The 26785-nt window shown below is 41.4% G+C and overlaps 1 protein-coding gene across 8 annotated transcripts in view; it reads right to left on the bottom strand.

The window, feature by feature from the left end:
* Window positions 1-1165: 1165 nt before the first annotated feature.
* Window positions 1166-26785, bottom strand: part of LOC117270487 (uncharacterized) — a 149449-nt gene continuing 123829 nt past the window's right edge. For 3 of the 8 annotated variants that reach the window (XR_013492376.1, XR_013492378.1, XM_078172672.1), the window contains one exon: window positions 22594-24146. Coding sequence is in view for 3 of the 8 variants with exons in the window: in XM_078172670.1 (XP_078028796.1) it covers window positions 23959-24146 (188 nt within the window). In the remaining 5 variants the exon portion in view is untranslated. Of the gene's footprint in view, window positions 1839-22593; window positions 24147-26785 lie in introns of those variants that run through there. The other 5 variants (XM_078172673.1, XM_078172671.1, XM_078172670.1 and 2 more) reach the window with 5 other exon arrangements.

Raw genomic sequence — 26785 nt, 5'->3', positions numbered from 1 at the left:
TCCTGCCTCGATGCAGGTGTGTTCGCTTCAGTGGTTACTCTTTAACCAGGTTCACTCCCGCCCTTCATGACTTTATCAATGTACTTTCTTTGTTGTCTTCATGACTTTTGGCACTAAAGGACAGTAAATAAACACCAGCGCTTGTATGTTTTTATTATAATATCGAACTACATTCAGTGTAATAAGCCTCGTTTCCACCGAGCAGTTCAATTCAGTTCAGTTCAGTTCACTTTGTTTCTGTCTCCACAGTGAAAGTTGTGGATGGTCCCAACAGAAGCGTTCCTTAGCGTCCCCATGTTTGGTCCCCCCTCTGTTGGGGTACCTAGCACACAGATCTGGTACTAAAAGGTGGAGCTAGAAACCCTGCAGTCTGATTGGTCAGTAGAGGACGCTCACTCTGGTTTTATGTAACCTCTGTTCATACATCAGTAAACTACAACTATAAAATGAAAGAGAAAAAAATAACTTCATTCACTGGGCCGACTGACGGCAACTTTTAAGGTGGAACTCATACTAAAAAGAGCAGTGTTTCCCCTATATGCAACTAGCAGCGGTGCACCGGCGTTTACAATTCTCCTCTGCTCTCTGCATCGCGCACGGCGGAGTTTCGCCCCGATGCACACACACCCACACACACACACACACACACAGACAAAGCGCACACACACAGGTGAGCACACTAGAGCACGACTCAGACCGCATTTTCCTGAACGAAGACGACCCGTCCCGAGTCTGAGACAGTTATAACCGAGCACAGCACTAATGGAGCGGAGCGTGTGTTGCGTTCGGGCGTTGTCAGGTAAATAACAAATTCCGGCACTTGAATAGGCCATAGAACAACACAGCAGCATGTCAAGTTGGCCGAACCTGAGCAAAATACCGTGAAACCGATATGATTTTTTCTTAAAACTGTGATATGAACATTTTGTCATACCGCCCAGCCCTGCTTGAAGTTGATTGTTTTCAACGTAGACGTGCGGCAGTCCCGTTCAAATGCCACAGTGATGGCGTCACAGAGCACATGCATTCCCGAGCGCCTATTTTTCAGGGCGAAACAGCTCATCCTGAAATAAACAGAGTTCAGTTTGGAAAGCAGATATCAGAGCTTCACATCTGTCCCTCAAACAACAGATAGGAAAAGACAGTGACTGCACAAGTGGTGGAAAGTAATTAAGTACATTTATTCAAGTACTGTACTTCAGTATAAATCCAAGGTGTGATATTGGTACTTTAACTGCAGTAAAGGATCCAAATACATCGTCCATCACTGTAACTGCTCTTGTTCAATGTCTAATAAAGGGTTACAGAAATGTTTAAGGCTGTAGAAGTGTTTGAACACACACACACACACACACACACAGAGTCATGGAGCCCCGGAGGAGCCTAAAACCATCAACTGGCTTCAAAGAGTAGCGCGGTTTCCATGACAACTGTCATAAAAAAGCAATTAGAAAGTGATTTAAAAGCTGATTGGCCGCTAATGGTTTGACAAGAGAGAACAAAAAACTGCTGGTTCAGAGAGACACGGTGTGTGTGTGTGTGTGTGTGTGTGTGTGTGTGTGTGTGTGTGTGTGTGTGTGTGTACAGCGCTGATGATGATTTGCAGATTTACTGGGGCACAAATATACAGAGGAGTGCAGCGACTCATCCAGGAAAACACACACTCTCTCTCTCTCTCTCTCTCACACACACACACACACACACACACACACACAGTGGTGTTCACGCTGGGTTGGTGGTTGTACGGAGCTGGCAGGGAGGCAGGCAGCTGCAGTGAAGAGTGTTTTAATCCTCAGATCTGCAGGAAGACTCTCAGTGAGCTGGAGGCCTGCGGGGAGCTGAGAGAAGGTCACAGGTTCAATACCCGTCGTCACCGTCAGCAGATGGGATAAAAACACTCCTGATAAAAACACCTACAGCTACAAACTGACCATGAACTGTAACAGTCCTCTGTAATGTCAGTTACAGTACACTGGTCCTACGACCAGACTTGTTCTTCAGCTGTACGTACAAGTTAATCTGTGTTAATCACCTGGGAGCAGTGTGAGACATTATGAAATATTATGAGACATTATAAGACATTATGAAATAGTATGAGACATTATGAGACATTATGAAATATTATGAGACATTATGAGACCTTATGAGACATTATGAGACATTATGAAATATTATGAGACATTATGAGACATTATGAGACATTATGAAATATTATGAGACATTATGAGACATTATGAAATATTATGAGACATTATGAGACCTTATGAGACATTATGAAACATTATGAGACATTATGAGACATTATGAAATATTATGAGACATTATGAGACCTTATGAGACATTATGAAATATTATGAGACATTATGAGACATTATGAAATATTATGAGACATTATGAGACCTTATGAGACATTATGAAACATTATGAGACATTATGAAATATTATGAGACATTATGAGACATTATGAAATATTATGAGACATTATGAAATATTATGAGACATTATGAGACCTTGTGAGACATTATGAGACATTATAAGACATTATGAGACATTGTGAGACATTATGAGACATTATAAGAGATTATAAGACATTATGAGACATTGTGAGACATTATGAGACATCATAAGACATTATAAGACATTGTGAGACATTATAAGACATTATGAGACATTGTGAGACATTATAAGACATTATAAGACACTGTGAGACATTATGAAACATTATGAGACATCATAAGACATTATGAGACATTGTGAGACATTAGACATTGTGAGACATTATGAAACATTATGAGACATCATAAGACATTATGAGACATTGTGAGACATTATGAAACATTATGAGACATCATAAGACATTGTGAGACATTATGAGACATTGTGAGACATTATGAAACATTATGAGACATTATAAGACATTGTGAGACATTATGAAACATTATGAGACATTGTGAGACATTATGAAACATTATGAGACATCATAAGACATTATGAGACATTGTGAGATATTATAAGACATTGTGAGACATTATAAGACATTATGAGACATTGTGAGACATTATAAGACATTGTGAGACATTATAAGACATTATAAGACATTGTGAGACATTGTGAGACATTGTGAGACATTATGAGCTCTTGGGCACAGATACACAAAAGGTCAACCACCTCTACTACACAGCAGCAACACACAATCAGTGTGTTTAGATGACGTTAGAGAAAATGGATTTATTCTGTCAGTCCGACTGAAACCAGACTTTTGAAATCCATGTAAACATGTTCGTTTGACTGAAATCGTACTTTAGTCAAAGAAAACTTTATTTCCATTTGCAGTATTATATTTATGGCTCTGTTCTGTGGCCTCTCCACCCTTCAATGCACCTACGTGGAAAGCCTGAGGCAAAGAGAGCAAACCTCTCTGCCCTTCCACGTGCCTACGTGGAGAGTCTATATGTTCTGTTCACTCCAAACGCAATGCAAAATTTCACATGGCGTCACTTGCATGAGTTTGAATGCTAGAATATTTTGTGTTGACTCTCTTCATACACGTGTAGTGATGCTCAACATGCCAGCTTTTGATCAACGCCACGATTTCACAACATATGAGACACAAGTATTTGGCACTGTATCAGTTGGTCTGTTCTCTTTCAAACGTTCTGTTTCCTGTATCAGCTTCCCTTCCTTTTGAGCAAGTCATGTCTTCTCATTTCCAAATCGTCCTTCCGGTAAACAATCGATTTGATCGGCTCATTTGAGTGATGCAATGATCGAGGTGAACGATTGCTGTATTACCTGGAAGGCACACCTGTATTTATATCTGTGCACAACAGCTTATATAATGTGTGTTATCACTCTTATCACGACATAAGACGATAAAAATATCACTCATGGCTTTCTCCTTTTGTCATCTTTCACACTGGCTGCCAGTCAGAGCTTCTGATGTGTCACACACTTTCCCACGCAACAGCAACAAAGACGTTCCCCGTGAAGGTTTTCTAAATTAAATTAAATTACATGTTTTAGCTCTTTATCAGGAAGTGGGTGCACACAACATACTGATACAGTCAATTAAAAATGCATTCATAACTTTGTGTATAGGCCCAGTTGCATATTGCCACAATAATGTGTAGTTATCACAAGATCCCACAGCACACCTGGATTTGCATCACAGCACACCAGTGTGCCATGGGAAACAGTGGCGTAGATGACCTGACATGACTCTGACCAAATCTGGGTAGGTGAGGAGAAGCAATTGTTCCCAGAGCTGGTTAACTGAATAACATAAAAACAGCAGCTTAAGTGACAGGAAGTACCTTTTAATGTGTATGGGAAAGCTTGTGGGCGTGTCAACAGATGCTGACGCTACTCAAATAAACACAAGAAGTTTGTGCTCTAGAGAAAGGATCAGCACTCAGTGAATAACCTCCTAAGCCCTGTGATAAGCTAATATGGCAAGGCTTAACTATACAGACCCGTGAGCAGTGATAACTAACATGTCTTTGGGGTCATCGGGTGGGAACCTCCTTTCACCAGTGTTTCGTCTAGTTAGTCCCACGACACCTCCAGGAGGCTAGACAGTGATCTCTGGCGTCCCAGAGACACTCCCCTAATGCCAGGTCTCACTGCTCCCCGCACCAACCCAACAACCTCCTTTACCTTACTTACACATGGCTTTCTCAGCCCAAACAGCACTGCCACCTTCAACAAACCCAGGCTCCGTACATGCGAGCTCCAGGTAGAGACAGTGCTGATACTACCTTTCCTTGCACATTCACCATACTCTGTTTCACACGCTACATAGCATAACTACAATATAAGCTAAAGTTAAAGGAGCTAAATAAACTTACAGGATCAGCAAACACACTCACCTTGCAGCATGGCCTCAAACAAAATGGATTCAAATAGGCCACTCCCACACTTAAATACTTCCTCTTCCTGGATTTCCTCCTGAGAGGACTGATTGGTGGATCTCTCCACCTGATCTCAAGGAGTTATCAGAGTGATAGATAAGAACAGAGTGGCGACAGCCTTTGATGTTGCTGCCAGAGCGGTCACGTGGTTCATGTAAGCCTCAATAGTTCCAAACACAGCCTCCGCTGTCATGTTCTTCTACAGGACAGACAGCAGTGAACTCGCTTTTGAACTGTAAATATTAAAATAAACCGTACACAGGTACATTTACAACTCTTATTGAATTATTGTGTATACATCAATGTCAGTTACGTGTATTGAGTGGCTGGATGACAACTAAAAGTGTAATTAGACAAGTTTTTCTGTGTGGTTTTTTTTTTGGAGTGAAAGCTTTGTGTTAGCTTCATGGACTGCAGATAAATTAGCAACTAAACTGTAATCTGGTGCAATGCATCTCTTATGTAGCTACATGAGATTAATGTAGGCTATCTGTGAATACTCCCTGACATTGGACAATGATGATAAATGATGGTTTTCATTTTATGTATTTAAACGTTGAATGTGACAGTAAGAGCAATTGTGTGTCTGTGAGAACAAAAAAAAATTATAAGACAATGTATGAAGGCTCTTACATCACAGAAAATGATAAATTTGGCATTAAGGAAGAACAATTTTATTTAACAGAGATCATATTCCAGCATTAGGACAGCAGAACAAAGGTGGGCCTATGAAATGGTTAAAAAAGCCATATGAGATTTACTGCAGGCACAACTATGTACACAACTCTTCAAGTTGTGGTTGGACACACTGGAGGAGCTGGTGGAGAGATGCACACTGAAGATGTTCAAGGCCATCATGAATAACCCGGTTCATCCGCTCCGTAACACCTTGATGGAACAAAAAAACAGTGGTGGACGGCTCCTCTCTCTTCAGTGCAGGACAGAGAGATACAGAAGATCCTACATACCTACAGCCATCACGCTTTTTAATTCTTTTGCAAATAATAAATGATCTGACAGACAATTGAATAAAGTTATTCTTATTGTTATTATTCTTATCTTATCTGCCATTCACATCTTTAGTGAAGGACCCAATGATGGTCTGAGATACCTGGTTGAGGAATAGCAACAGTCAGCATTATAACAGCCCTGAGAGGTATTCCAGAGGTTCAACAAACTTTCAGTCTAACAATGAGCTCTGAATATGGGAAACTGAGTATTCAGTTCTAGAACAGCTGATCTGAATTGGTTGAATAAACTCTGAATATGTTAACCTTTGTATGCCCCGATTCACCATAGAAACACCAGATAAACAAAGAGCAACTTATCTCACGCTAGTGGAACACAAGCTCCTTTTACACGGTTACAGAGCGCATGTTCTGTAAAAACAGTAACACTACTGTAGTACCTGGTTCTAAGATTACTCTTAAAAGTGCCTGACAATGCCACCTCCTGCTAAGGGGCAGGAGGGACCCTTAAACCTTTAATATTTGATCAGTGTAGTGTTTGACCCACTCTGACTTCCCGAACAGGAACAATTTAAAAAAGAGGAGTATCTGGTGTAAAAGTAAGTTGGCTTTATTACAAGGAAATTGATTTGCAGTGTGGGTGGGGGGGGGGACATCATTCCACACTTAAAACAACATAAACATGAACACTCCATACAGTAGCTCCATTTGCACATAATGTTATGGCCAGATTGGCTGGATCCTATTTCCTGCCCATATTTAAAAAACTGATGGCTTGTGGAATAATCCATTGCAGAGTGAACTGGGCAATGTCATGGATAATCTACAGGCATCTTCATCTATTGCTAAAAAAATAAACTTTATGTACATGTTGTTAGTCCAGGAGTGTGGCAGATGATTTGTTTCACATAAAGATACAGTTTTGTTTAATTGGAGTGTAGTGTACCCTTAAACAGGACATGAAAGTAGGTGCTAATGTAAAGGCAGCATAAATGCATATTAACTGCAACAACACCTTGTTATTATTACAGAGAATGAGCGAGAAATTGAGGCAGAATCTGAAAATGAAAGGGAAGTACCAGGAGGCAGTATGCAGACAGAGGATGAAGGAGAGGTCAGCAGACTTCCAGGGGCCAGTCAGTCAGGGGCTGCCACTGAAGAAGCCACTTTGACAGGGGAAGGTGATCCAGGGACCAGTGTGCTAGGGGCCAGTCATGACAGGGCGAGTGTGGAGGACCTAAGGAAGCAACTTAGCGTGGAGACACTCCTAAGAAAGAGAGCAGAGAGGGTTCTAGCACAACAAAAGAGAATAAATTTGGGATTAAGAAAGAAGTACAAATTTAAAAAAAAAAAGTGACTCAGCAAAGGGTGGTCAGTTTGTTCCCATCCCTGGAGCTGGAAAAGGCATAGCTTTAGGAACAGCAAACCCTGCAAGAAGAAAACATGACGCACATACACACAACTAAGAAAAGGAACAGCCACAAAATAATTTGCTGCTCATGTAATTTCTAGCTGCCTCACTTGTGGAGTCTTTTGACAGCAGAAACTTCACAGGACTCTTTCAGGATCACCTAAACGACACAATTTAAAATAATTAAACTCAACGTTCCATATAAACATGTAATATTTCTAAACCAGAGGTAAATAATATCATTAAAACAGGTGTTGTGATGTACTCCTGTAGTGTTTCAACCACTGTGCAATGTTTTGGTCTTGTACGATTAACTTTATGAATGTAACATTCAAAGACAAGCTGAAATAGCATTTTTAAGCTGTCTAGCCTCTGTAGTGTGACTGTGACATAGTTCCAAGTTAAACATAATATATGCCTTAAATGCTGACAGAAGTAGTGGTCCTATTTTAGTCTGTCATCCCACGGCATACATATAAACAGGAATTAAATTATGAGATAATAACACTCATATATAAACATTAAACCAATACACCGTACGTAACGTTAGGTATTTGATAAAGGCTCAGGCAGAAGTATGTGCTAACACATCCTATTAACGTTACCCTTAGCTAACACCGTCAGGTTCGGATGATAAAATCTAAATAAAACCCGTTAGTAATCATCCCAACTATATGTGATTTGTCTGTGATTCATTAATCAAACAGGAACACCACAAATGTCAGGTGCTAAACCTCCAGAGCTGGCGACGTCGAGCTAACGAACTAGCAGGCAATGGCTGAAAAACGATCATAATTCCTGACTCAAAAAAAACATAATTACATTGTGAACATACAAAAAAAAAAAGATATCTACATAATAAAGGACCTCTGATATAATAAACACATCTAATGACTTAAACTTGGTCGATATTTCATCACCTTACCTCAGGAGTTTCTCGTCATGCTGCCATTGAAATAAACAGGGTCCGACTCCACGGGAGGAATGTTTGGAACTATAGAGGGCTCCATAACCCAGAAGTTCTGTCCGCCATGTTTTACAACGGAGTCCTATGGGAGTGTCGCCACTCTGTTCTTATCTATCGCTCTGGGAGTTATGTATTGTCACGACCAATTATTCGGCTTTCTCGCAATTAAACCCTCAAATGTCCGATCCTGTTTTGAGTCTCTTTACTCCACAACATAACGCTGTTCACGTTCATTAGTTGTAAACAGATTAGTTCAGTTTACTATTGGCTCAAAGTCTGGAAACAAACAGCTGACCAAACCCAGCATTAAGTGTGTGTGAATGTCAGATTGTTTCGGAAAGTTACAGAAATGAATCCAGTCCCCACACTGGGACGATGGGGTGGGAGGGGCTTCTGTGAGCATACTGGCTCCTTAAAAACTGGTTGTCAGTGAGTTGAGTTTACCTTACAGCTGGATCCAGGTCAGTGGTAGGAAGAGGGGAACGCATCATGTCAACGATGGTCCTCATAAATGTGCGTGTTGTTCCTGCTGTTCATCAGTGATCTCAGGACTAACGAGCTCCAACAACAATGCACTGTAAGCACTTTACACACTTTACACACTCACATTATACACTACAGAGTGTGTGTGTGTGTCCACATCTTCAGCTCTCGTAGAAACCAAAGACATCAGAACAGAAGTTGTTTATAAGACGTCATTTTAACAGAAGGATGATCCACTCGGACACGTTTTCTAAAGACATCAACACGATCTTCAGTCATCTTTTAGCCACCCTGTCAGCTGTTCCCCACCTCAACAGATCTAATTAAAGACTCCTGTTTTCAGATTTAGCGAGGAGAGAATAATCCAACAGGGACACGAGCGTAAAGCCCGTCACTCCCATCACTCCTCCTGATGAAAACTCTTTCTGTCCACTCAACAGAGCGATAGTTTTGGTGGTATTCCTGCTGAAAGACAGTCTGTCCTTTCAGCTCCTCTCAGCTGCTGCTGCTGAAAGGAGATCAGGAAACACAACAACTCATTCAACTCCTGAACAAAAGAATGTGCAGACTTTAAAATCAAAATAGAAACCGTTATAAAGCCGCAGTTTCTCTATCAGGCTTACTGATAAACAACAGCAGCAGAACAGAAGTCAGAGTGGGTGTGCAGCAGATTGGACGAATGACTGTGACGCAGCTAAAAGACAAGATTATAATTCTAATATTGATTCAGGATGTCCTGACACACACTCTCTCTCTCTCCACTTCTTTTCTGTTCAATCTGTTCATTAAAGGCGAAAAATGCCAAAAACTAATCTGTTCTGGCATCAGTTTTAAAGGATAAAGATATGCTGCACCGCTCAAAATGTCCAGTTCATCTGGTCCTTTACTGACATTTAGAGCAGATCCTCTGTGTTCAAAGGTTTTGCCTGCAACAGAAGGGAAAGCTGGTTTGTTTAAGAGTCCAGAAAGCTCATAAATAGTGCGAAGAAGTTTTTCTCTGGACTAGAAGTGCTATGTGAAGCTGGTAGAAATCACCAGGTGCAACACACAGACACAAGAAGTAGCTCTGGCGCCGTGGTTCATTTTTATTACCCAATCACAGATTAGGTTGCCCAAAAAAATAAAAAAATATTAGCATTGTATATTTCTGCAAACCGCAGATATGTTACATTTGTACTGCATGTTTAAACAACACTGTGGTCAACTGTGGTTAGGTTTAGGTCCCAAACCTGGAGCCTAAAGAGCCGATGGAAAAATAGCAACAGGTTGCTATGAAACACTTCTGTTTGGAGCCTAAAAAGTAAATGGATAAATGGTGACACGTTGCTACAAACACCGACATTAGGAGCCTAAAAAACTGATGGAAAACAGTGATAGGCCGCTACAAAACAACTCATTATGTTTGGAGCCTAAAAAGCCACTGGATCAACACAGACGTGTTGCTACAAAACATCCACAATTTGAGCTTAAAAAGCTGCTGGAAACAACAATGACGAGCTAAAACACAACCGGTTTTGGTGTTTGTTGGTGCTGAACCTTGGTTTGCAGTAAAGTGCAATGCCAACATAATCTCCTGGTGACTGGGCTGGGAAGACAGGGTTTGTCGGATGGGTCAAGGAAACATTGGACTTTCAACTGGGAGACTGCTGTTCATGTCCCTGATAAAAACCAAAGTTAATGTTGTAAATTTCTTGACTAGGTAAGCACATCGGACAGTTCATGACTCCCCGATGGCCTTTAACTCCTGATAATGGACACCCTGTCAGACATAATCCCTTACATACATCACATGACATATTTTTTAAGTAAATTAAGTGAAGTTACAAAACACATGTACTTAATTAACCCAAACAATGATCTCCTTTCTAAACCTAACCAGTTGTTTTGTTGCTTATGGAGTTAGATTTGTGTCTTTATTACATGCGAGAAAATAAATGATTTGATTGAAAAAAAATTAGTGAGAAAAAGTTTTCACACTGATAGCAAAAAATAATAATATTTGAGACTAAAAAAAGTTTTGAGAGAAAGTATTTTGTAAGAATATAAAAAAATAATTTGAGATTTAAAAAATGATTTCCGAGAAGAAAAACTCTCAAAAAACTTTTTTTTACTCTCAATTATCTTTTTTTTGCGATCAGTGTGAAAACATTTTCTCTCTCTCAAAAAAATGTTTCTCTCAAAACATTTTTCTTCTCTCTCTCAAAACCTAAGTCTTTGATCTCGTGTCAGGATTTTGCTTTCGCTGCGAAAATAATGTTGTGGGCGGGGCCACATTCCCATTGGCCAGTCTCAATCGAATTGACAGCTGGGTGAGTTTTTATCTTTGGAAATCCTTTTTTAAACCTCAAATTATTTTTTTTATATTCTATGACAAAATACTTTCTCTCAAAACTTTTTTTAGTCTCAAATATTATTATTTTTTGCTATCAGTGTGAAAACTTTTTCTCTCAAACATTTTTTTTTCTCTCATATCATTTATTTTCTCGCATGTAATAAAGACACAAATCTAACTCCATAGTTGCTGAGGCCCAAAGACGTAGTTGAAACCTCAGTTTTCTGCGGACATGGAAGTTTATTTTGAAAGAACACTGCAGCACGTAATGAGCGAAAATTGACACGCTGTCCCTGTTTGTCCAAAACTGACACTAATGGGAACCTAAAGCATCATAGCTTGAAGCATAAGTGACCAAGCTGCCGTATTTAATGTGTTGGGAGTGGAAACATTACATTTTACTGTCGTTGCTTTGTGAAGATTCTGCAGAGAGCAAAACTTCTAAAAACATTTGATTAAACAAAAAAAGTCGCTCAGCGTTATCCAGGGTTTACAGACTGGCAGGTTGGAAACCACTGGCTCCAAACAGACAGCCTGGCTCTGTCTAAAGATCAAACATAGTAACATAGTAACAGCACCTGTAGAGATCACCTCTCAACACGCTGTATCTCATTTGTTCACTCTGCACCAGCACAAGGGTTAAAACTACAGTTTGCTCATTTTATGTGGAACTTTTTCTCTCTGCACAGTGACTTTGCAGTAAAACCACAAATTGTCTCTTTTGTATTTCTGTTTCTGATTGGATTTAAACCAACACGATATAACATGCTAATTAGCGAGCTTTAGAGCTGCTGCTAATCCTGCTGTTTACAGTCTTTATGCTAAGCTAAAATAATTGTCTGCTGGCTGGAACTTCACTTTCAGCGTAACGACACGAGAGCAGTATCAATCTGAACATCTAACTCTCAGCAAGAAAGCAAATCTCCCAAACTTAACTCAAAGTTCAAACTCATTTACAAGTAAGTGCCAAAAGCTGTGTTTCCACCCTTCCTCCAAATGCAATCAAACAGAACAACAGAGGACAGTAATTCTGCACTTGTGGTTCAGAGCCACAGCCTTAAAGAACAAAATGAGTTTTGAAACCCAGCGAGAGTCAGTTTCTTTACTACATCTGACTCACAACATGGAAATTCATCACAGCATGGCTGCACCTGTAAATTGGGCTCATGGCAGGGGTGCAGCGCTCCCCTCCAGTATTCAGTATGGAAATGGGGGTGATCATTAGGACATCAAATTGGATTGCAGAAGACGACAAGCTGGAAGGAATTCACAACTGTGGCTCTGACTGCACTTTGTACAAAAAAGCTTGTGCTTGACAGATTGAATTACATCCCAAAATGGGGGAGGATTAAAGTCATGCAAATCAAGAGGCGATGCTGTAATGAAGGGGGAACTGTCAGACAAAAGATCCTCCGCTGACAAAAAGGAAAATCTAACAATGCTGAGAGCTTAAGAAGATGAAATGTAAATGTTACAAATGAAGAATAAGTTCAGGTGAAGACAGAACACGGTGGTTTACAGGACACGCAGAGCTCCAGGCTTCATTTAAAATAACATCTATTTTCATCACTTTTAAAAAACTGGATCTTTTTCGTTTATAGTTTTGGATGTCTGTCCTCCTGCTTCTATAACATGTTAGTCACTAATCGCCACTGAGATCTGAAGATGAGCTGACGGCTTTATGTCTGAAGGCTCAGCAGGAAATCACTACATGAGCCATCAGACGGGTTTAAAATGAGTCTAGTTTACCCAAAGGATCTAAACCGGGAGGTTTCACAGCCTGCGAGACCCTCAACACCCTCAGTCGTCCAGAAGACCCAACATAGATGAGACATTCTGAGCTTTATTGACATCAAAATAAATTGTGCAACATGAACAGTTGCTGCTCCTGTTTTTATTCTGTCTTGTCCCATAACACCAACACCACCACCTTAGTTAACTTTTCAGACAACACACACACGGTGGGGTGATCACCCAAGGCGACGTGTCTGCCGACAGAGGTCATGAGGCTGACAGAGTGGTGCGCAGAAACCTCACTCTCAATATTAACAAAACAAAAGAACTCATAACTGATTTCAGGAAGAAGCAGGACGTCCACTCACCACTGCACATCAACAGGCCAAGGGTGGAGAAGGTGAGCAGGTTTAAATTCCTCGGCACACACATTTCAGAGGACCTCAAATGGACGACAAACACAGAGGTGCTGGTCAAGACGGCACAAAAGCAGCTGTACTTCCTGGACGCTCAGGAAGGTGAACCTGTCACCTGTCGCTTCTGCTGAGAGTGTCCTCACATATGGCGCCCTGTGTGGTACATTAGATAAAACGTCTCGATTCTAGAGAATCAGAAAACCTGCACAGAACATCACTCACCAACAGCTACCTGCCCTGGATGACACCTTCACCTCCAGGTGCAGAAAACATCCTGACAGACCTCCTGAGATTCATGAACAGAACTGTAGAATCTTACAGGATGCACACGCCGCTCTCTCAGGTGAAAGTCGTGTTTGTTGGACCCATCCACCGCCCCACCTGCCTGCCCCACTTGGACTTTAGCCGCCTTAACTTTCATCCTTGTCCCACTGGGTTTCCCCCGTCACTGCCCAAGTGCCTGATTTTGACGACTTTGGAGTGAGACCAGGCTCATGTGTCTGTGACTTTCTCTATGACACACCTCTGGGTAAACGTGTTACCTTATATAAAGAAATGGCAGTAAATCATCAGGTGTGCACGTGTCATGAAGGTGTCGTGAATCCGAAGGTGATTTTGAAGCAGCTCATGGGGATTCAAATTAAGACTAAAGATACAACCCAAAAACATAACGCCTCTGGTTGTTGGCAGATAACGATCTGCTCTGCTGGAAACACTGATACATTCCTGTGACGCCATTTTAAGTCCAACCTTATCCAAACTGTCAAATTCGAGCCGTCACTTGGAAGTCTAAATGGATGCTGCACATTAAACCTCATTGCTCCAGTAATCTGCCACCGTGTGCACTGCAGAGCTGCTTCAACCTGCAGATTGACAAGATAAATCTGACTCACTGCTGACTGAACAAATCATCACAGCACAGCAGCACCTGAAGGGAGAGACGCAGAGAGCCCTGAAAAAGACATTTTTACACTCATGATGATAAAGAAGCTTTCAGGTATCTTTTATTTCCCAGTATCCCCCGTACTGTATCCCTGCTCCTTCTCTACGTGAGCCCAGGATAATGTTCATCTGTAATTTAGACATTAAAAGTGAATCAGAAATAAGACAGTTTTAATTTGTTTAATTTTTTCTGTGCAAAATATGAGGCTTTATTCAAAGACCAGGTGCAGTGGTCGGTCTAAATACAGATACGCTACTTTAGTTCATGTATGTGCAGCAGCACAAAGTCACAAAGCCACCCATATTTTGTGGCACAAACGTAGCTGTAAATGAGCCACGGGTTGTTATAAAAACACAAACACAGGTGGAAATGCATCCACAGGTCGCCAAAAAACATCCATGTTTGGTGGCACAAACAACTCGAAACACAACTGTAGGTTGCTAAAAAAAAAGACATGTTTTTTGGCACAAATGCCGCCGGTAAGGCAGCAACGGGTCACTAAAAACCTGCCGGTGTTTGTTTTGAACTGTGGTCTGCAGCTTGGCAGATGTCTCATGTCTGTCGCCTCCAAATGACCAAGTCAGCTCACATGTGTGTAATCTGAAGTACGTATTTAAAAACGTTGATATGTCACGTATGAAACATTCAAATGTAACAGATCTGTGATTTACAGAAATGTACAATGCCAACATTTTCTTGGCAACTTGGCTGGCCACGAAGTATGAACCACATGTCATCACAGTCCATCCAATAATTGACCTATGGCTAAGCCACGCCCCCTCCACTCACTGGACAAACTATCAACATTCAGTGAGCGGCGCTATGGCAGGTGTCACAGTACACGGCATTTCACAGGAGGCAACTGATGATTTTTGGAGACATAACGATCAGATGTCATTGAGAAGTAACCAAAAGGGCCTAAACTACGCATTGGAGGGATATATTCATCATTTTATTGTTGAGAAGGTCGATGAAAAGCTTAAATTACAAGCCAAAATTTACAGGTCACAGTGTACGCTTGTGAACCGCATCTGGTTGCCGTCACCATCAAAGACAACAAGTTAAAGTGCCACTGAAGTTAAGGTTTTTGGCTCAGAATATGAGAAAAGGATAACGGCCTTTTTACCATCTTTACCAAGAGTGTCTCTCCGTTAGTTTGGTGCTACAGTATTTACACTGAATCATTCAGCATAACGTTTGCCAACCTTTGTTATCTCTGCCATTACAGATAAGTTAATGAAGCTAAGCTCCAGAAGTTAACGTTAGCTTAACTAGAGCCCTTTGGACAACAGCTAACAATGATGTACGATCACCAAAGTACAAAACTAGAACACAATAGGCTAATGAACTCCCAGCAAACAAGGTGACATGATGAACAACGCAGCTAGGAGCTAACGTTAGGCTAACTTTAGCTAACGTTAGCTAGAGATGTTAAAGATAACTTTATTTCTTTCCAGCAAAGTGACAATATGTTGCCTCAAACACAATGTTGACTTACCTTAGAACAGATGTAGACATCATTGTTAATCTTATTCACGTTGAGTTGATGTTGTGGTCTAACGTTACCACACAACTTTATCCAAAGGAGACACTTTTCTCGGTTGAGATGTGGTTTAAAGTGTAAAAATACACGTGGTCGCCCAGCCTCTCAGGATACCTTGTGTCAGAGTTGCATGTACCCCATGCACACCGTTTGACCATTTTTAAACTTCAAATCTCAGAAAAAGCTCATAAAACCGAACAAACTGACTTTCTGTAATGCATTTCAATGGACGTCCAGGCAGAGAATGTCCCAGTGTATGGGAATGGCTATACGCACTGTGATTGGCTCATCGCGTTTGAGGGCGGGGCTTAGCCATAGGTCAGTTGTTGCAGTATTTTATGTATGAACAAAGTGGTGGACAGACGCATCGACTGACTAACATCTCCGTCCTTGGCTTGAAATATCTGACCAGAGGAAGCCGTGAGCGAGCAGGACTGACTGAGCAGTGCAGAAAGCTCAGGCACCACAAGTCTCAAAGTTTGAGCTGAAAACTATGAGGAGAGTTTGTTCTGAGGAGGTTCTCTCTGTGTGAGGCCTGAAAGAGCTTAAAAGAATTCAACATTTAAATTCAGCAAGTTTGATACACGGAACTATAGTGTGTTTTGCTAAGCTAAGCCGCAATGCTAACCGCTGAGATCCAGCCACTGGACGAACAGACACAAAAAAAGATGTAGATCATGTTGTCTCAATATCAAAATGATAGAGAACGAGCATAACTCCCAAATCGTGGGAGTATTCCTTTAATGAGTCTGTACTAAAACACAATGCCACATGTGAGAGGATGTTAATTGTGTCTTAAATATGCAAACAGGAAGTTGAGACTGAAAAAGCAAACAGGCTAAAGAAAGATGGAGGAGAGGAGGAAGTCTTTGAGAACAGCAGATGATCTTTTTAATAATAAACAACCCCACTCTCCCTGTATATCTCCTCAGGTTTTTTTGGATCACCTGCTGCTCCTCTGTTCAGGAAGTTTGTTTCAATATGGGCCAAAAAGTTTAGTGAAATCCGCTTTCATCCAAACAGTTTGAGGAAAAACATGTTTGCTCTCCAAGAAAAGAGCTTGTCAGGCTGAAGCTAAACAAATTCAGCATCTTTTCCCTTGTTGTCAGCAGAGGGTTTGTCAAGCTGTTTCCTGCTTTGCTTTGCTTCTTATTTGCATCATGTTGAGGTGTTGCAGAGACACCACACGCACGTGGCACCTGAGTGTTTCCATTTTCTGCAGCTTCAAACTTCTCCTCCGTCTCACAGGGAGCTACTGTACTCTTTACTGCACCACATTTGACTGACAGCTTTAGTTGCTTCCTGTCCAGTGAAAACCACGTATCTCCAGATGTGCTGATGTTGAATGTTTGAGACAAACTGAAGGATGAAGTGTTGCTTTGTGTATGGAGAAAATTCTCCTCCTCCTTGAGCTGAATTAAGTGTTTAAAAGCCCTTCTGGATGACATGTATCTGACAGCTGAAGGTTTTACATTCAGAAACAAGTGATGATCTCATTCAGGTCAACACACAGTGCTGCTGGAAAGTTTGTGAACCCTCTGAACATGGTTATTGCTTTCTAAAAAAAACAACCTTATTCTTTCTTGAGAGCAGAGGCGTCCTTCTAGCATCATCTCTCCCATGAATAGACATGTCTATTCATTTTTCACCTGATTGTAGATGCAGGTACATTTATCCCAGATGCTGCCAGAGAGGTCTGCAACTCTCTGCAGCTGATGTGTGGGTCGACTAAAGTCGCACATAATCTTCATCTAATCGATTAGTCGTGGGGAAAAAATCTGCACGTTATTTTGACTTGTGTGGTGGTGTGTCTGTGTCACTCTGCAGTTACACCTCCAAAACACTAGTCGGCGGTGGAGGACAGTGTTAAGAGCTGTAAAGTTTAGTTCAAATCAAACTTTATTTATATAGTTGATTCAAAACACACATTAAACACACATTAAACACACATTAAACATGGCTTCATAGAGACAGTTTCAAACACAAATCAGCTTCACTATAACTCGCAGCATTCACAGACAAACACTTGTCTTTATCTGGACACATTTCCCCCACAAATACAACATGCTAACGTTATTAGCACAAGTCTATGGCATTTTACATTGTATAAATTAGCCTAGCGGCTAGCGATCTTTTTCTCTTCTCATATAAAACCAGGGACAACAGCAACATGTAACAAAGGTAACGGCACATAATTTGGCTCCATTACAGCTCACAAGGTTCACTGACAAAACAACTGTCTGATATTAAACACGTTTTCCAAGCAAATACAACATGCTAACGTCATTAGCGCCAGCCTACGGCATTTTACATTGTATACATTAGCCTAGCAGCTAGCGGAGATTTCCTCTGCTCTTATGAAACCAGGATAAATCACACACGACTTAAAATGCTATTTTAGTGGAGGCTTTATTGTCTTCACAATTTATTGTTTCTTATCTGTGAAATACAGTAAATACAAGCTTTATTTCCACTGAGGGAAATGGACTTTTTACACACTAACCGGAAATACGTAGACGGCGGGTAACGTGACTTCCGGTCACTAGTAAACAAAGATGAATACCAGTGTTGTGTCCCTACTGGTTTCCAATTTAACTGGTTTCCTTACCAAACAGCTGCAGATGTGCTTCGCCTCTGTCAGCAGATTTGTCACAAATTCACAAACATACACAACATATTAGTGGCGATCTTAAAGTCGCAGCCCACATCTACCACAGCGAATATGCTTCTGTCAGTGAGCACTACGTACCAGCGACATTAAAAAAAGAAAGGAAAGAAATATGATATACACAAATTTGCGTCAAGCTGGACTCGATTTCACGTCAACAAAAGACAATATAACACAAACCGCATGTCTACCTGTGTGAGCCACTGAGACTCACAGAGCGCACAGCTTTCCTCAGGTATTAGTAAATTACGTCAGCATCCAGGTAACATTTTGATTTGGGCTGACCTGAGACAACTGGTTACCCTCGGCTTGCCTTAGAAGTACCCACACATACTATTTATCAATGTTTCTTGTTCTTTTTCCACGAGTCTACAAACATATTCAGTGCCACATTACAGTCTGCACAACACTGCACACTGACAAAGCCTGTCATGTTTAAAAAGTGACGATCTAACTCGAAAATACTCTCAAAATACGCTTAATAATATGTAAATAAAAACCAAGCACTTATAGCCACTGGATCATTACAGAGGTGAAGCAAGGACTTACATTTACTCACGTCACTGTAATTGAGTAGTTTTTTGTGTACTTGCACTTTTTAAAATCTAATTTGAGTGTTACATCAGCAGCCTATGTTTTAATTTAAGTATTATGCTTCGCTGCATTTTAAATGACTTCCGTGACCGAGTAAAAAAAAAAAAAGTCGGCCGAAATTTTAAAAAAGCAAACGGAATTGTATATGCGTTAACTACCATGACACAATAATAATAGTATTACACTGTATGACAACCTGGCAGCTAGCTCTGATGGAGACATATGAGCTCTAAGAACAAACTCACAATTATGGACGCACACTAAAAGAAATGTCGCCATGGTCCGAGAGAGGTGACGTCATGCTGTTATCTCTGTCTCTACAGGTACGCAGTGAGCGACTTAGATCGTCACTTTTTAAACATGACAGGCTTTGTCAGTGTGCAGTGTTGTGCAGACTGTAATGTGGCACAGAATATGTTTGTAGACTCGTGGAAAAAGAACAAGAAACATTATATGTGTGGGTACTTTGAAGGCAAGCCGAGGGTACCATTTTTAATGTCGCTGGTACGTAGTGCTCACTGACAGAAGCATATTCACTGTGGTAGATGTGGGCTGCGACTTTAAGATCGCCACTAATATGTTGTGTATGTTTGTGAATTTGTGACGAATCTGCTGACGGAGGTGAAGCACATCTGCAGCTGTTCGGTAAGGAAACCAGTTAAATTGGAAACCAGTAGGGACACAACACCGGCAGAGTCTACTCGACAAACATAGAAGTTCTACCTAAGTTTTCTTTTTCAGATGTCATTAAAAGTGTGGAGGCACATTCAAGCACAAAAGGCAACAAGTTGAACAAGGGTTACAAATTTTTCCACGAGGAATTTGTCCACAGTTATCAAGGTATTAAGTAGAGAGATATCGGTTGAACTGTTACAGCTACAATGACAAATCATTAGCGCGTCTACTGTAAGACATAGTTTATGTAAAGTATAAGAGGATATAGCCGACCATACTAAAGCATCATACTCTGTTTTGAGTGAAGCAATATGGCATCAGATTGTTGTGTTGATGGTTGTCAAAGTGAACGTCTTCTACGTAGCGACAATAATATTAGCCGAATGCTAATGTAGCTAACATTTTTCCCTTACGTGTGTGTTTGTGTGTGATCATAGTATCAAATGTACTAGATGGGCAGGTTTTTATGAGGGCTGGATGCTTCAAATCCATGAAGAAGAACGAGGAGCCTCACAAACTAGAGGTTTGACCATAGAGAGTGCCAGTTGCCAGTTGGCATAAGCTCCAGGTTCTTATTGCTTCCTACTGTTCTTGCTGCCGTTGCAGTACTTCTGTGCACTTGCTGCAGTTGCAGCTCTTTCTACGGAGTTCTTACACAGCTAGAAGTGTGGAAAAGTTCACACACACTCTTGTTTGTTTGTGTGGCCTTGCTGGCCCCCAGAGTGCTGCGTTTTATGTTATTTGATTAGAGAGGGACAAAATATATTTTCCAGCAAAAGTCACAGCCTTGACTTAGCTCTTTTTCTTTCATCTCTTTCCATACTTCTATTTCATCTCTCTCTATAGGCTTTTACTTCATGTTACTGGTGACACTGATGCAATGTTATGATATTATATATAATTATTATCTTTTGTTGTGTGTAGATATCACTGCCCACTGACAGTGGAAGTTTGATGGCTTATTCCTGCAGCTGCGTAGCTGGCAAAGGCTTCTGCAACCACGTAGTAGCCCTCCTTTACCAGACTGCACACTATTCGCAGCTCAGTTTGCCGACTGTTCCACCACCCCTGGCCTGCACAAGTGATTTACAGCGCTGGCATAGACCGAGAACACAGGTGGGTGTAAGATAAGTGAAATCAAGAGTAGAATATTTTCATTTAGAGCGTTATTTTCACGATCATGTTGTGTATTTACTGTGTTTTCACATTATTTAAGGACAGGTGTTTAAGTACTGATCCACACACACACAGTCATAGCACATCCTGCAAAAGTGATCACATTTTATTCTAAATTTTAAGGGAATCCATCCTGAACCTGTGAATGACGTGGTGGTGCAAAAGCCAGTGACGGTGGGCAAGAGTGGTCTTAGCTCCACATTGTACCAGGCATATTCAGGTGATAATTTATAGTCATTTTAATGTTGCTTTGAAACTATGATGCTGATTTCAATGGTTATGACTTACTATTTGTCAACCCCCTAGTGAAATGTTATATGGCAGCATTTCAGTGCCACAAAACTTTCATAGAACAATTATTATGGTTAGAAAATAGCTTCTATTACAAAGCCATTAAACAGGAGCAGAAAGAGAGTTGTTATTAGAGTACATATAAGTTTAAAGCAGCAGTTGATTAGACAGGCTGCAAATTTGAGTACTTGCCAACAGGAGCACTTGCCTAACTCTCCCTTTTTTTCTTCTTTAGGACCATTTCCTGACCCTGACATGATGGCATCTGGAGCCATTAGATGGCATGTCTGAGATAGAGCTGACTCCATCTAAATTTGGGCCTGTCCCACAAGGATCCCCGCTGTCATATCACTGCCCACCTGAAAAGTCCAGTGACCTTATCCTGCACCACTTGGCTCCTAAATTCCCGGGTCTTCCTTTTATGCAGCATACTTTTTCCAACTTGCACTTTGTTCCAACGTTGCATCAGCTCATGCACCTCCAGTCACTCCAAGTGTCACCACAAATGACCAGTGAAATTGAGAAGGGAACCAGGCAGCAGTCAAAATGTCCTGCATGGGCACAGTTACGTCGACCACGGTTAACTGCCAGTCGCTTTCGAGAGGCCTGCTCTTCCCGGGAGGGAAGTGTGGACCCAGAGTCTGCAGCAAAGGCCCTCGCTGTCCAAAAGATGAGAGGCTCCAAAAAGCAAACTGCTGCAATGAACCAGGGTCTCCTAATGGAGTCAGAGGTCCTGGCAAGTTATGCTGAAGTAATGTGAGTTAATGTGCTCCCTGCTGGATTTGTCATTCACCCAGAAGCACCACATCTCGGGGCAAGTCCAGATGGTAGGGTGTATGATCCTTCAGAGTCACCACCATTTGTACTTGTTGAAGTGAAGAGCACCACTAAACACGATGCTTTGCAGGTTGCTCACCTTAAGAGGGAAAATGGCTCTGTCAGCCTGAGGCGTTCACACCGTTACTACTGGCAGGTTCAGGGACAGTTAGCAGTAACCGGCCTGGAGTGGTGTGACTTTGTCACAGACACACAGATAAGTTTGTGTCTTGAAAGAATTTGGCGAGATGATTCATTCATAATCAAAATGAAGGACAAATTAGACCTTCTCTACTACAACACATACATGAATGTTTACTTGGAATCACACTGAACTGTTTAGGACTCTCAATAGATGTCTGATGTCATTTACTGTGAATAATTTTAATTAATCTTTTGTTTTTACTCATTTTATATTTTACATATTAACTAATTAATTAGTTGATTTTCATCTTTGCACAGTATAAAATCAAAACGTTGATGTTTATCGAATCAGTTCATGTTCATCTACCTGTCTACAGCATAACACCTTGCTCATGGCACACAAGGCCCAAAATGATGATGCTCCCACTTACCTACTGACTGTGAAGTGTGGTGAATTGATTCAATAAATCAGTTGTTTAATCAGTTGTTGTTGGTTCATGTCGAGGAAAGTAAAGGATTCAAAGTAAGTTGACCATTATAATTTATTATGAGGTAACATAACTGACATGCATAACAGTACTGATCTGGGCACCAATTAATTTACTGACAAAGCATCTTATCAGAAGGTAAAATTTCACACATTCTGATGAAATAATTACAGGTTACTTTGTGTTAGATTTCATTTCTGTTACACTGAACCACAACATTTATATATAAAAATACACAACATGTACATCTTTGAAAAAAAATGCTCAAAACTACTTAGTCAATATGTTCACATTCAAATTTATCATTTGCTGTTGATCCTCTCAGCAACCTATTCACCAATTAATTTACTGACAAATCATCTCATCTGAAGGTTTATTTTCACACATTCTGATTAAATAATTACAGGTAAATACATTTATATTACATGAAGTGTTACTTTCTGTTGGATTATTGCTCATTTCTGTTACACTGAACCACAACATTTATATATAAAAATATACAACATGTACATCTTTGAAAAAATGCTCATAATTACATTCAAATGTATAATTTTTGTTGGTTGCTGGGGCTGTTGATCCTCTCAGCAACTTATTCTTCATAGGACAAAGGTCCTTGAAAATTAACTGTAACACAACAGTTGTGCCAGATCTGGTTGACAGTGCCCATCAGAGTGAGCGGTGCAGATGAGTCCCAGATGTGGTTGGACTTAACTCTGCCTATTACCCTCTCAACTACTATCCTGAGACGGGCGATGGCTTGTGTTTTCTCGGTTTCCTCTCTTGTAAATTGAGCTGAACGCTTGAAGGGTGGAATGATGAGTTTTGCTCCAACATTAGAAAGTAGATCTTCAATGAGAAAGCCTTTGTCAGCCATCACTTCGTTACCTGGCTCAAGTAAGGGAAGGATTCCACTGATCTTTGTCATCTCCTTGTCAGAGATGCTTCCAGTGTACAGGAGCGAGATAAACGTTACCAAACCATTGGGAGCGACTCCGATCAGTCCCTTCACGGTCGTCCTGATTTTGTAGTGGAAGAACATTTCTGATTGCAATGTTAGTGAAGAGGCAGTCGCCACAGCAATTTCAGTGCAGTCCAGTATCACACAGACATTGGGACAGTGCATCTTAAATTTTGCTGGCATGACAGACTTCACCTTGTCCATGCGCACCCAGAGAGAAAGTGACCCCAGCATCAGGAAGAGACAGTTGGCCCAGGTGATGGTGACTCGACTCACGGTGGCTACACTGACCTCAAACATGTCAGCAATGAGCTGCTCTTTCATCCCAACCGCTGCTCGCATAGAGTACATTAGAAACTCATCGATTAATGGCATTCTACGAGAGGGGCTGGGTGTGATGTCTGATTGACCTATCCTCTTTGCCTTGCTCCAGTAGGCCAATCAGGAAGCAGATGGTGCAATGGACTCCCAGAAGATCTTAAACACACGTTCAGATGGAAATTTTGCGTAAAATCGTATCTGGTCGTCGGACGCACAATATCGGCTGAAGAGGGCAGGGGATGGTAAGGCTACCTCCTTCAGCTTGGCTTCCAAGTCCTGGATATAACCCACTGCCTCATCACGAACACCTAAAGTGATTGAAAAGAAAGACAGAAACTAATTCAGCCCTTCATTCCTACAGTGAGATAATACCTAAGTATTCAGTAGCTGTAATGTCATCTAATAATTTGTTATGATGATTGTTATTAAATATGAACTTTTAGCTCTCATCATCTTTTATCACAGGTATTGTGTTGTCTGGTTTTGTACTATGTGTCTTGTATATGGACCTGAGTCTGTAATCAAGTTTAACACAACACCACACAACATCACACAGCACAACATAACACATTCTGGCATACTCGAGGTAGAATCTTTCACCTGGTGGGGGCGGCGTTGCATAGTCGTGGTCGAGTTTCGCCACCTTCGTCGCTATTTCGTTGTTCTGGGCCGTCAAAGACAGCACAGACAGCCGCTTGTTGGATCTCTCGTAAACAGACTCTCTTTTCGGATGAGTAAAGTTGTTCCAAGGGAAAAGACTGGGAACAGCCCCGGGTATTAAGCGACTAACACTGCAGCCCAAGATGTAATCCTCAGACATGAAGTGTCTGCTACAGACATACGTGCTCCCCTTCTTAATGACGAAATTCGGCCCTTCCTCCCACCGGATCGCCTGACTCCATTTGTTTCTAACATCGCTGTCAACCGGGACAGAATGAAAAGAAAGATACGGCTGTTTTTGGGCAGAGCAAGAACAGCCCGGTACACTGCAGAAACTTTTGTTTCTTGCTTCCGCCATTCTCCATAGAAAGCGGAAGTTGCTTTACATGTCATCTACGTATTTCCGGTCAAAAAATGCGCAAGTGTGTAAAAGACAGACAGGAGGTCTGCGTCACTGTGACGCTGAGCGTGAGGGTGGGCAAGTTCAACTTTCTGACAACAACGGGGGTGTTTTGAAAACACCCACATTTTCACAGGTATCTTAGCCTGTCCCCCCCACCGCAGGAAATAATGGATTAATCCTGGAAAGCTGTTGATGTAGCACTTTTCTCCTTATGAAAGTAACACAGCGATTATTCGACCAATGAGAATTTGGTCGGACGAGAGCATAGCGACCAAATAATTGACCAGTCGACCAGGAGAATACAGCACTATTATTTTTCTGATGCTTCTTGGTGAAAGTTTTGATGGCCGTCCACTTCTGGGCAGAGCTGCACTCATGCTGAGCGCCCTCCATTTGTAAATGATTTGTCTTACAGTGGATGGAAGGAGCTGGAATGTTTTGGAGATGGTCTTGTAGCTTTCCTCAGACACCACCGTCTTCCTGATGTCCTCGGATGTCTCCTTTCCTCTCAGCCTTGTTGATGTGTGTGCTTTACGCCTTGGCACGACAGTGGTTTGGTTGGTTTCCTCTCTCTCTTTTAATCAGGGCTGCTCAAAACCTTTCCTAAGGACGTCTCATTGATTGTTCTGCTTCATTAAATACCTGAGCACCCACATGTGTTTCATCTGACTTACCTACTTGACTTTACTATTGCAGCTGTGGTTCACTTACTTTTGCACGTACTCTGATTTCATGTTTCACGTAGTCTGCTGGCTGCTCACACAGCTGGCTAAAAACAAGTACACGGTACATGTTGATGAACATAAACCTCACATTTCATATAGAAAAACTGCTGATGATAAAATAAGAAAATCAGTAAAACAACAGAAAAATCTAAACTGCTCAAGCAGCACTGTGTTGTTACAGATATACTCTGCAGGATTTCCCTATAAAACAATGTACAGACTCATCATCATCATCCTCACTGTGACCTCGTCACATGTCCACGTTTGGTCATGGACTTTCCACGTCCACATATGACGTCCAAGGTACCCTGGGTGTGTTGGTTGTTGACGTTCTGGGACGCCGTGTCAACTTCAGCCTGTTACATGCAGTGTTTCCCATTAATTAACGAAACTATGGCGGCCCGCCATAGTTTAATTTGACCCGCCATAGTTTCTAAATAAAAGATTTAGGCTGCCGAAAGTATTGACTTCTCATGATATAAATAATATCTCGAACGCCGTAGCGTTTTGTGCCGATGTGCTCAGGCTGTCAGATCCAGCGCTTGACAGTGCGAGCTTTTCACTCGACTAAAAATACGTGTGTGCGAACTGTAAAAAATATTTAGGGGCACATGTGCGCATAAAAAAAAAAATCAGCCGAAGCAGCCTATATTTTTGTCAATAAAAATATATGATAATGTAACCGCAAATGTTGGAGGAACTCCAGCCGCCTTCCCTCTTCCCTCTTCCCCGTGTGACACGGTTATGGGCGGTTTTCCAAGCAACTGTCGGCACAATGAATATAAGTCCCACTGTCAGCAGGGTGGAAATAAGTCAAAGGGCTCTAGTTTCCCGGTGCAGCGCAGGGTGGCGAACCCCGCGCAGAGCTAGTTTCGAGCAGCGCAACCTGAGGCGCGCTCAGTTTGGTAGTTTGGCAGACCGAGGTGCGCTGAGATGGGTGTGGTGGCGCAGCAGGGGGAGGTGTCGACAGATCCAGCTTGGCGCAGTGACAGTTTCGTGCCAAAAGTCTTCGCTGAAGGTGCGCTAAAACACATAGTTTCCCAAAATCCTGTGGGAAACACTGTACATGCTTTGTCTGTTTTCAAAATACACTTCTGTTTTCACAGGAAATATACAGTTTGCATACAGTCTCTTTCAAAATAAAAGCATTAAGTCGGTA

The sequence above is a fragment of the Epinephelus lanceolatus genome, chromosome 11, assembly GCF_041903045.1.
Source record: "Epinephelus lanceolatus isolate andai-2023 chromosome 11, ASM4190304v1, whole genome shotgun sequence".
NCBI classification, from domain to species: domain Eukaryota; kingdom Metazoa; phylum Chordata; class Actinopteri; order Perciformes; family Serranidae; genus Epinephelus; species Epinephelus lanceolatus.
Note: the sequence above shows the minus strand (reverse complement) of the source record. Positions and strands in the feature narration are given on the sequence as shown.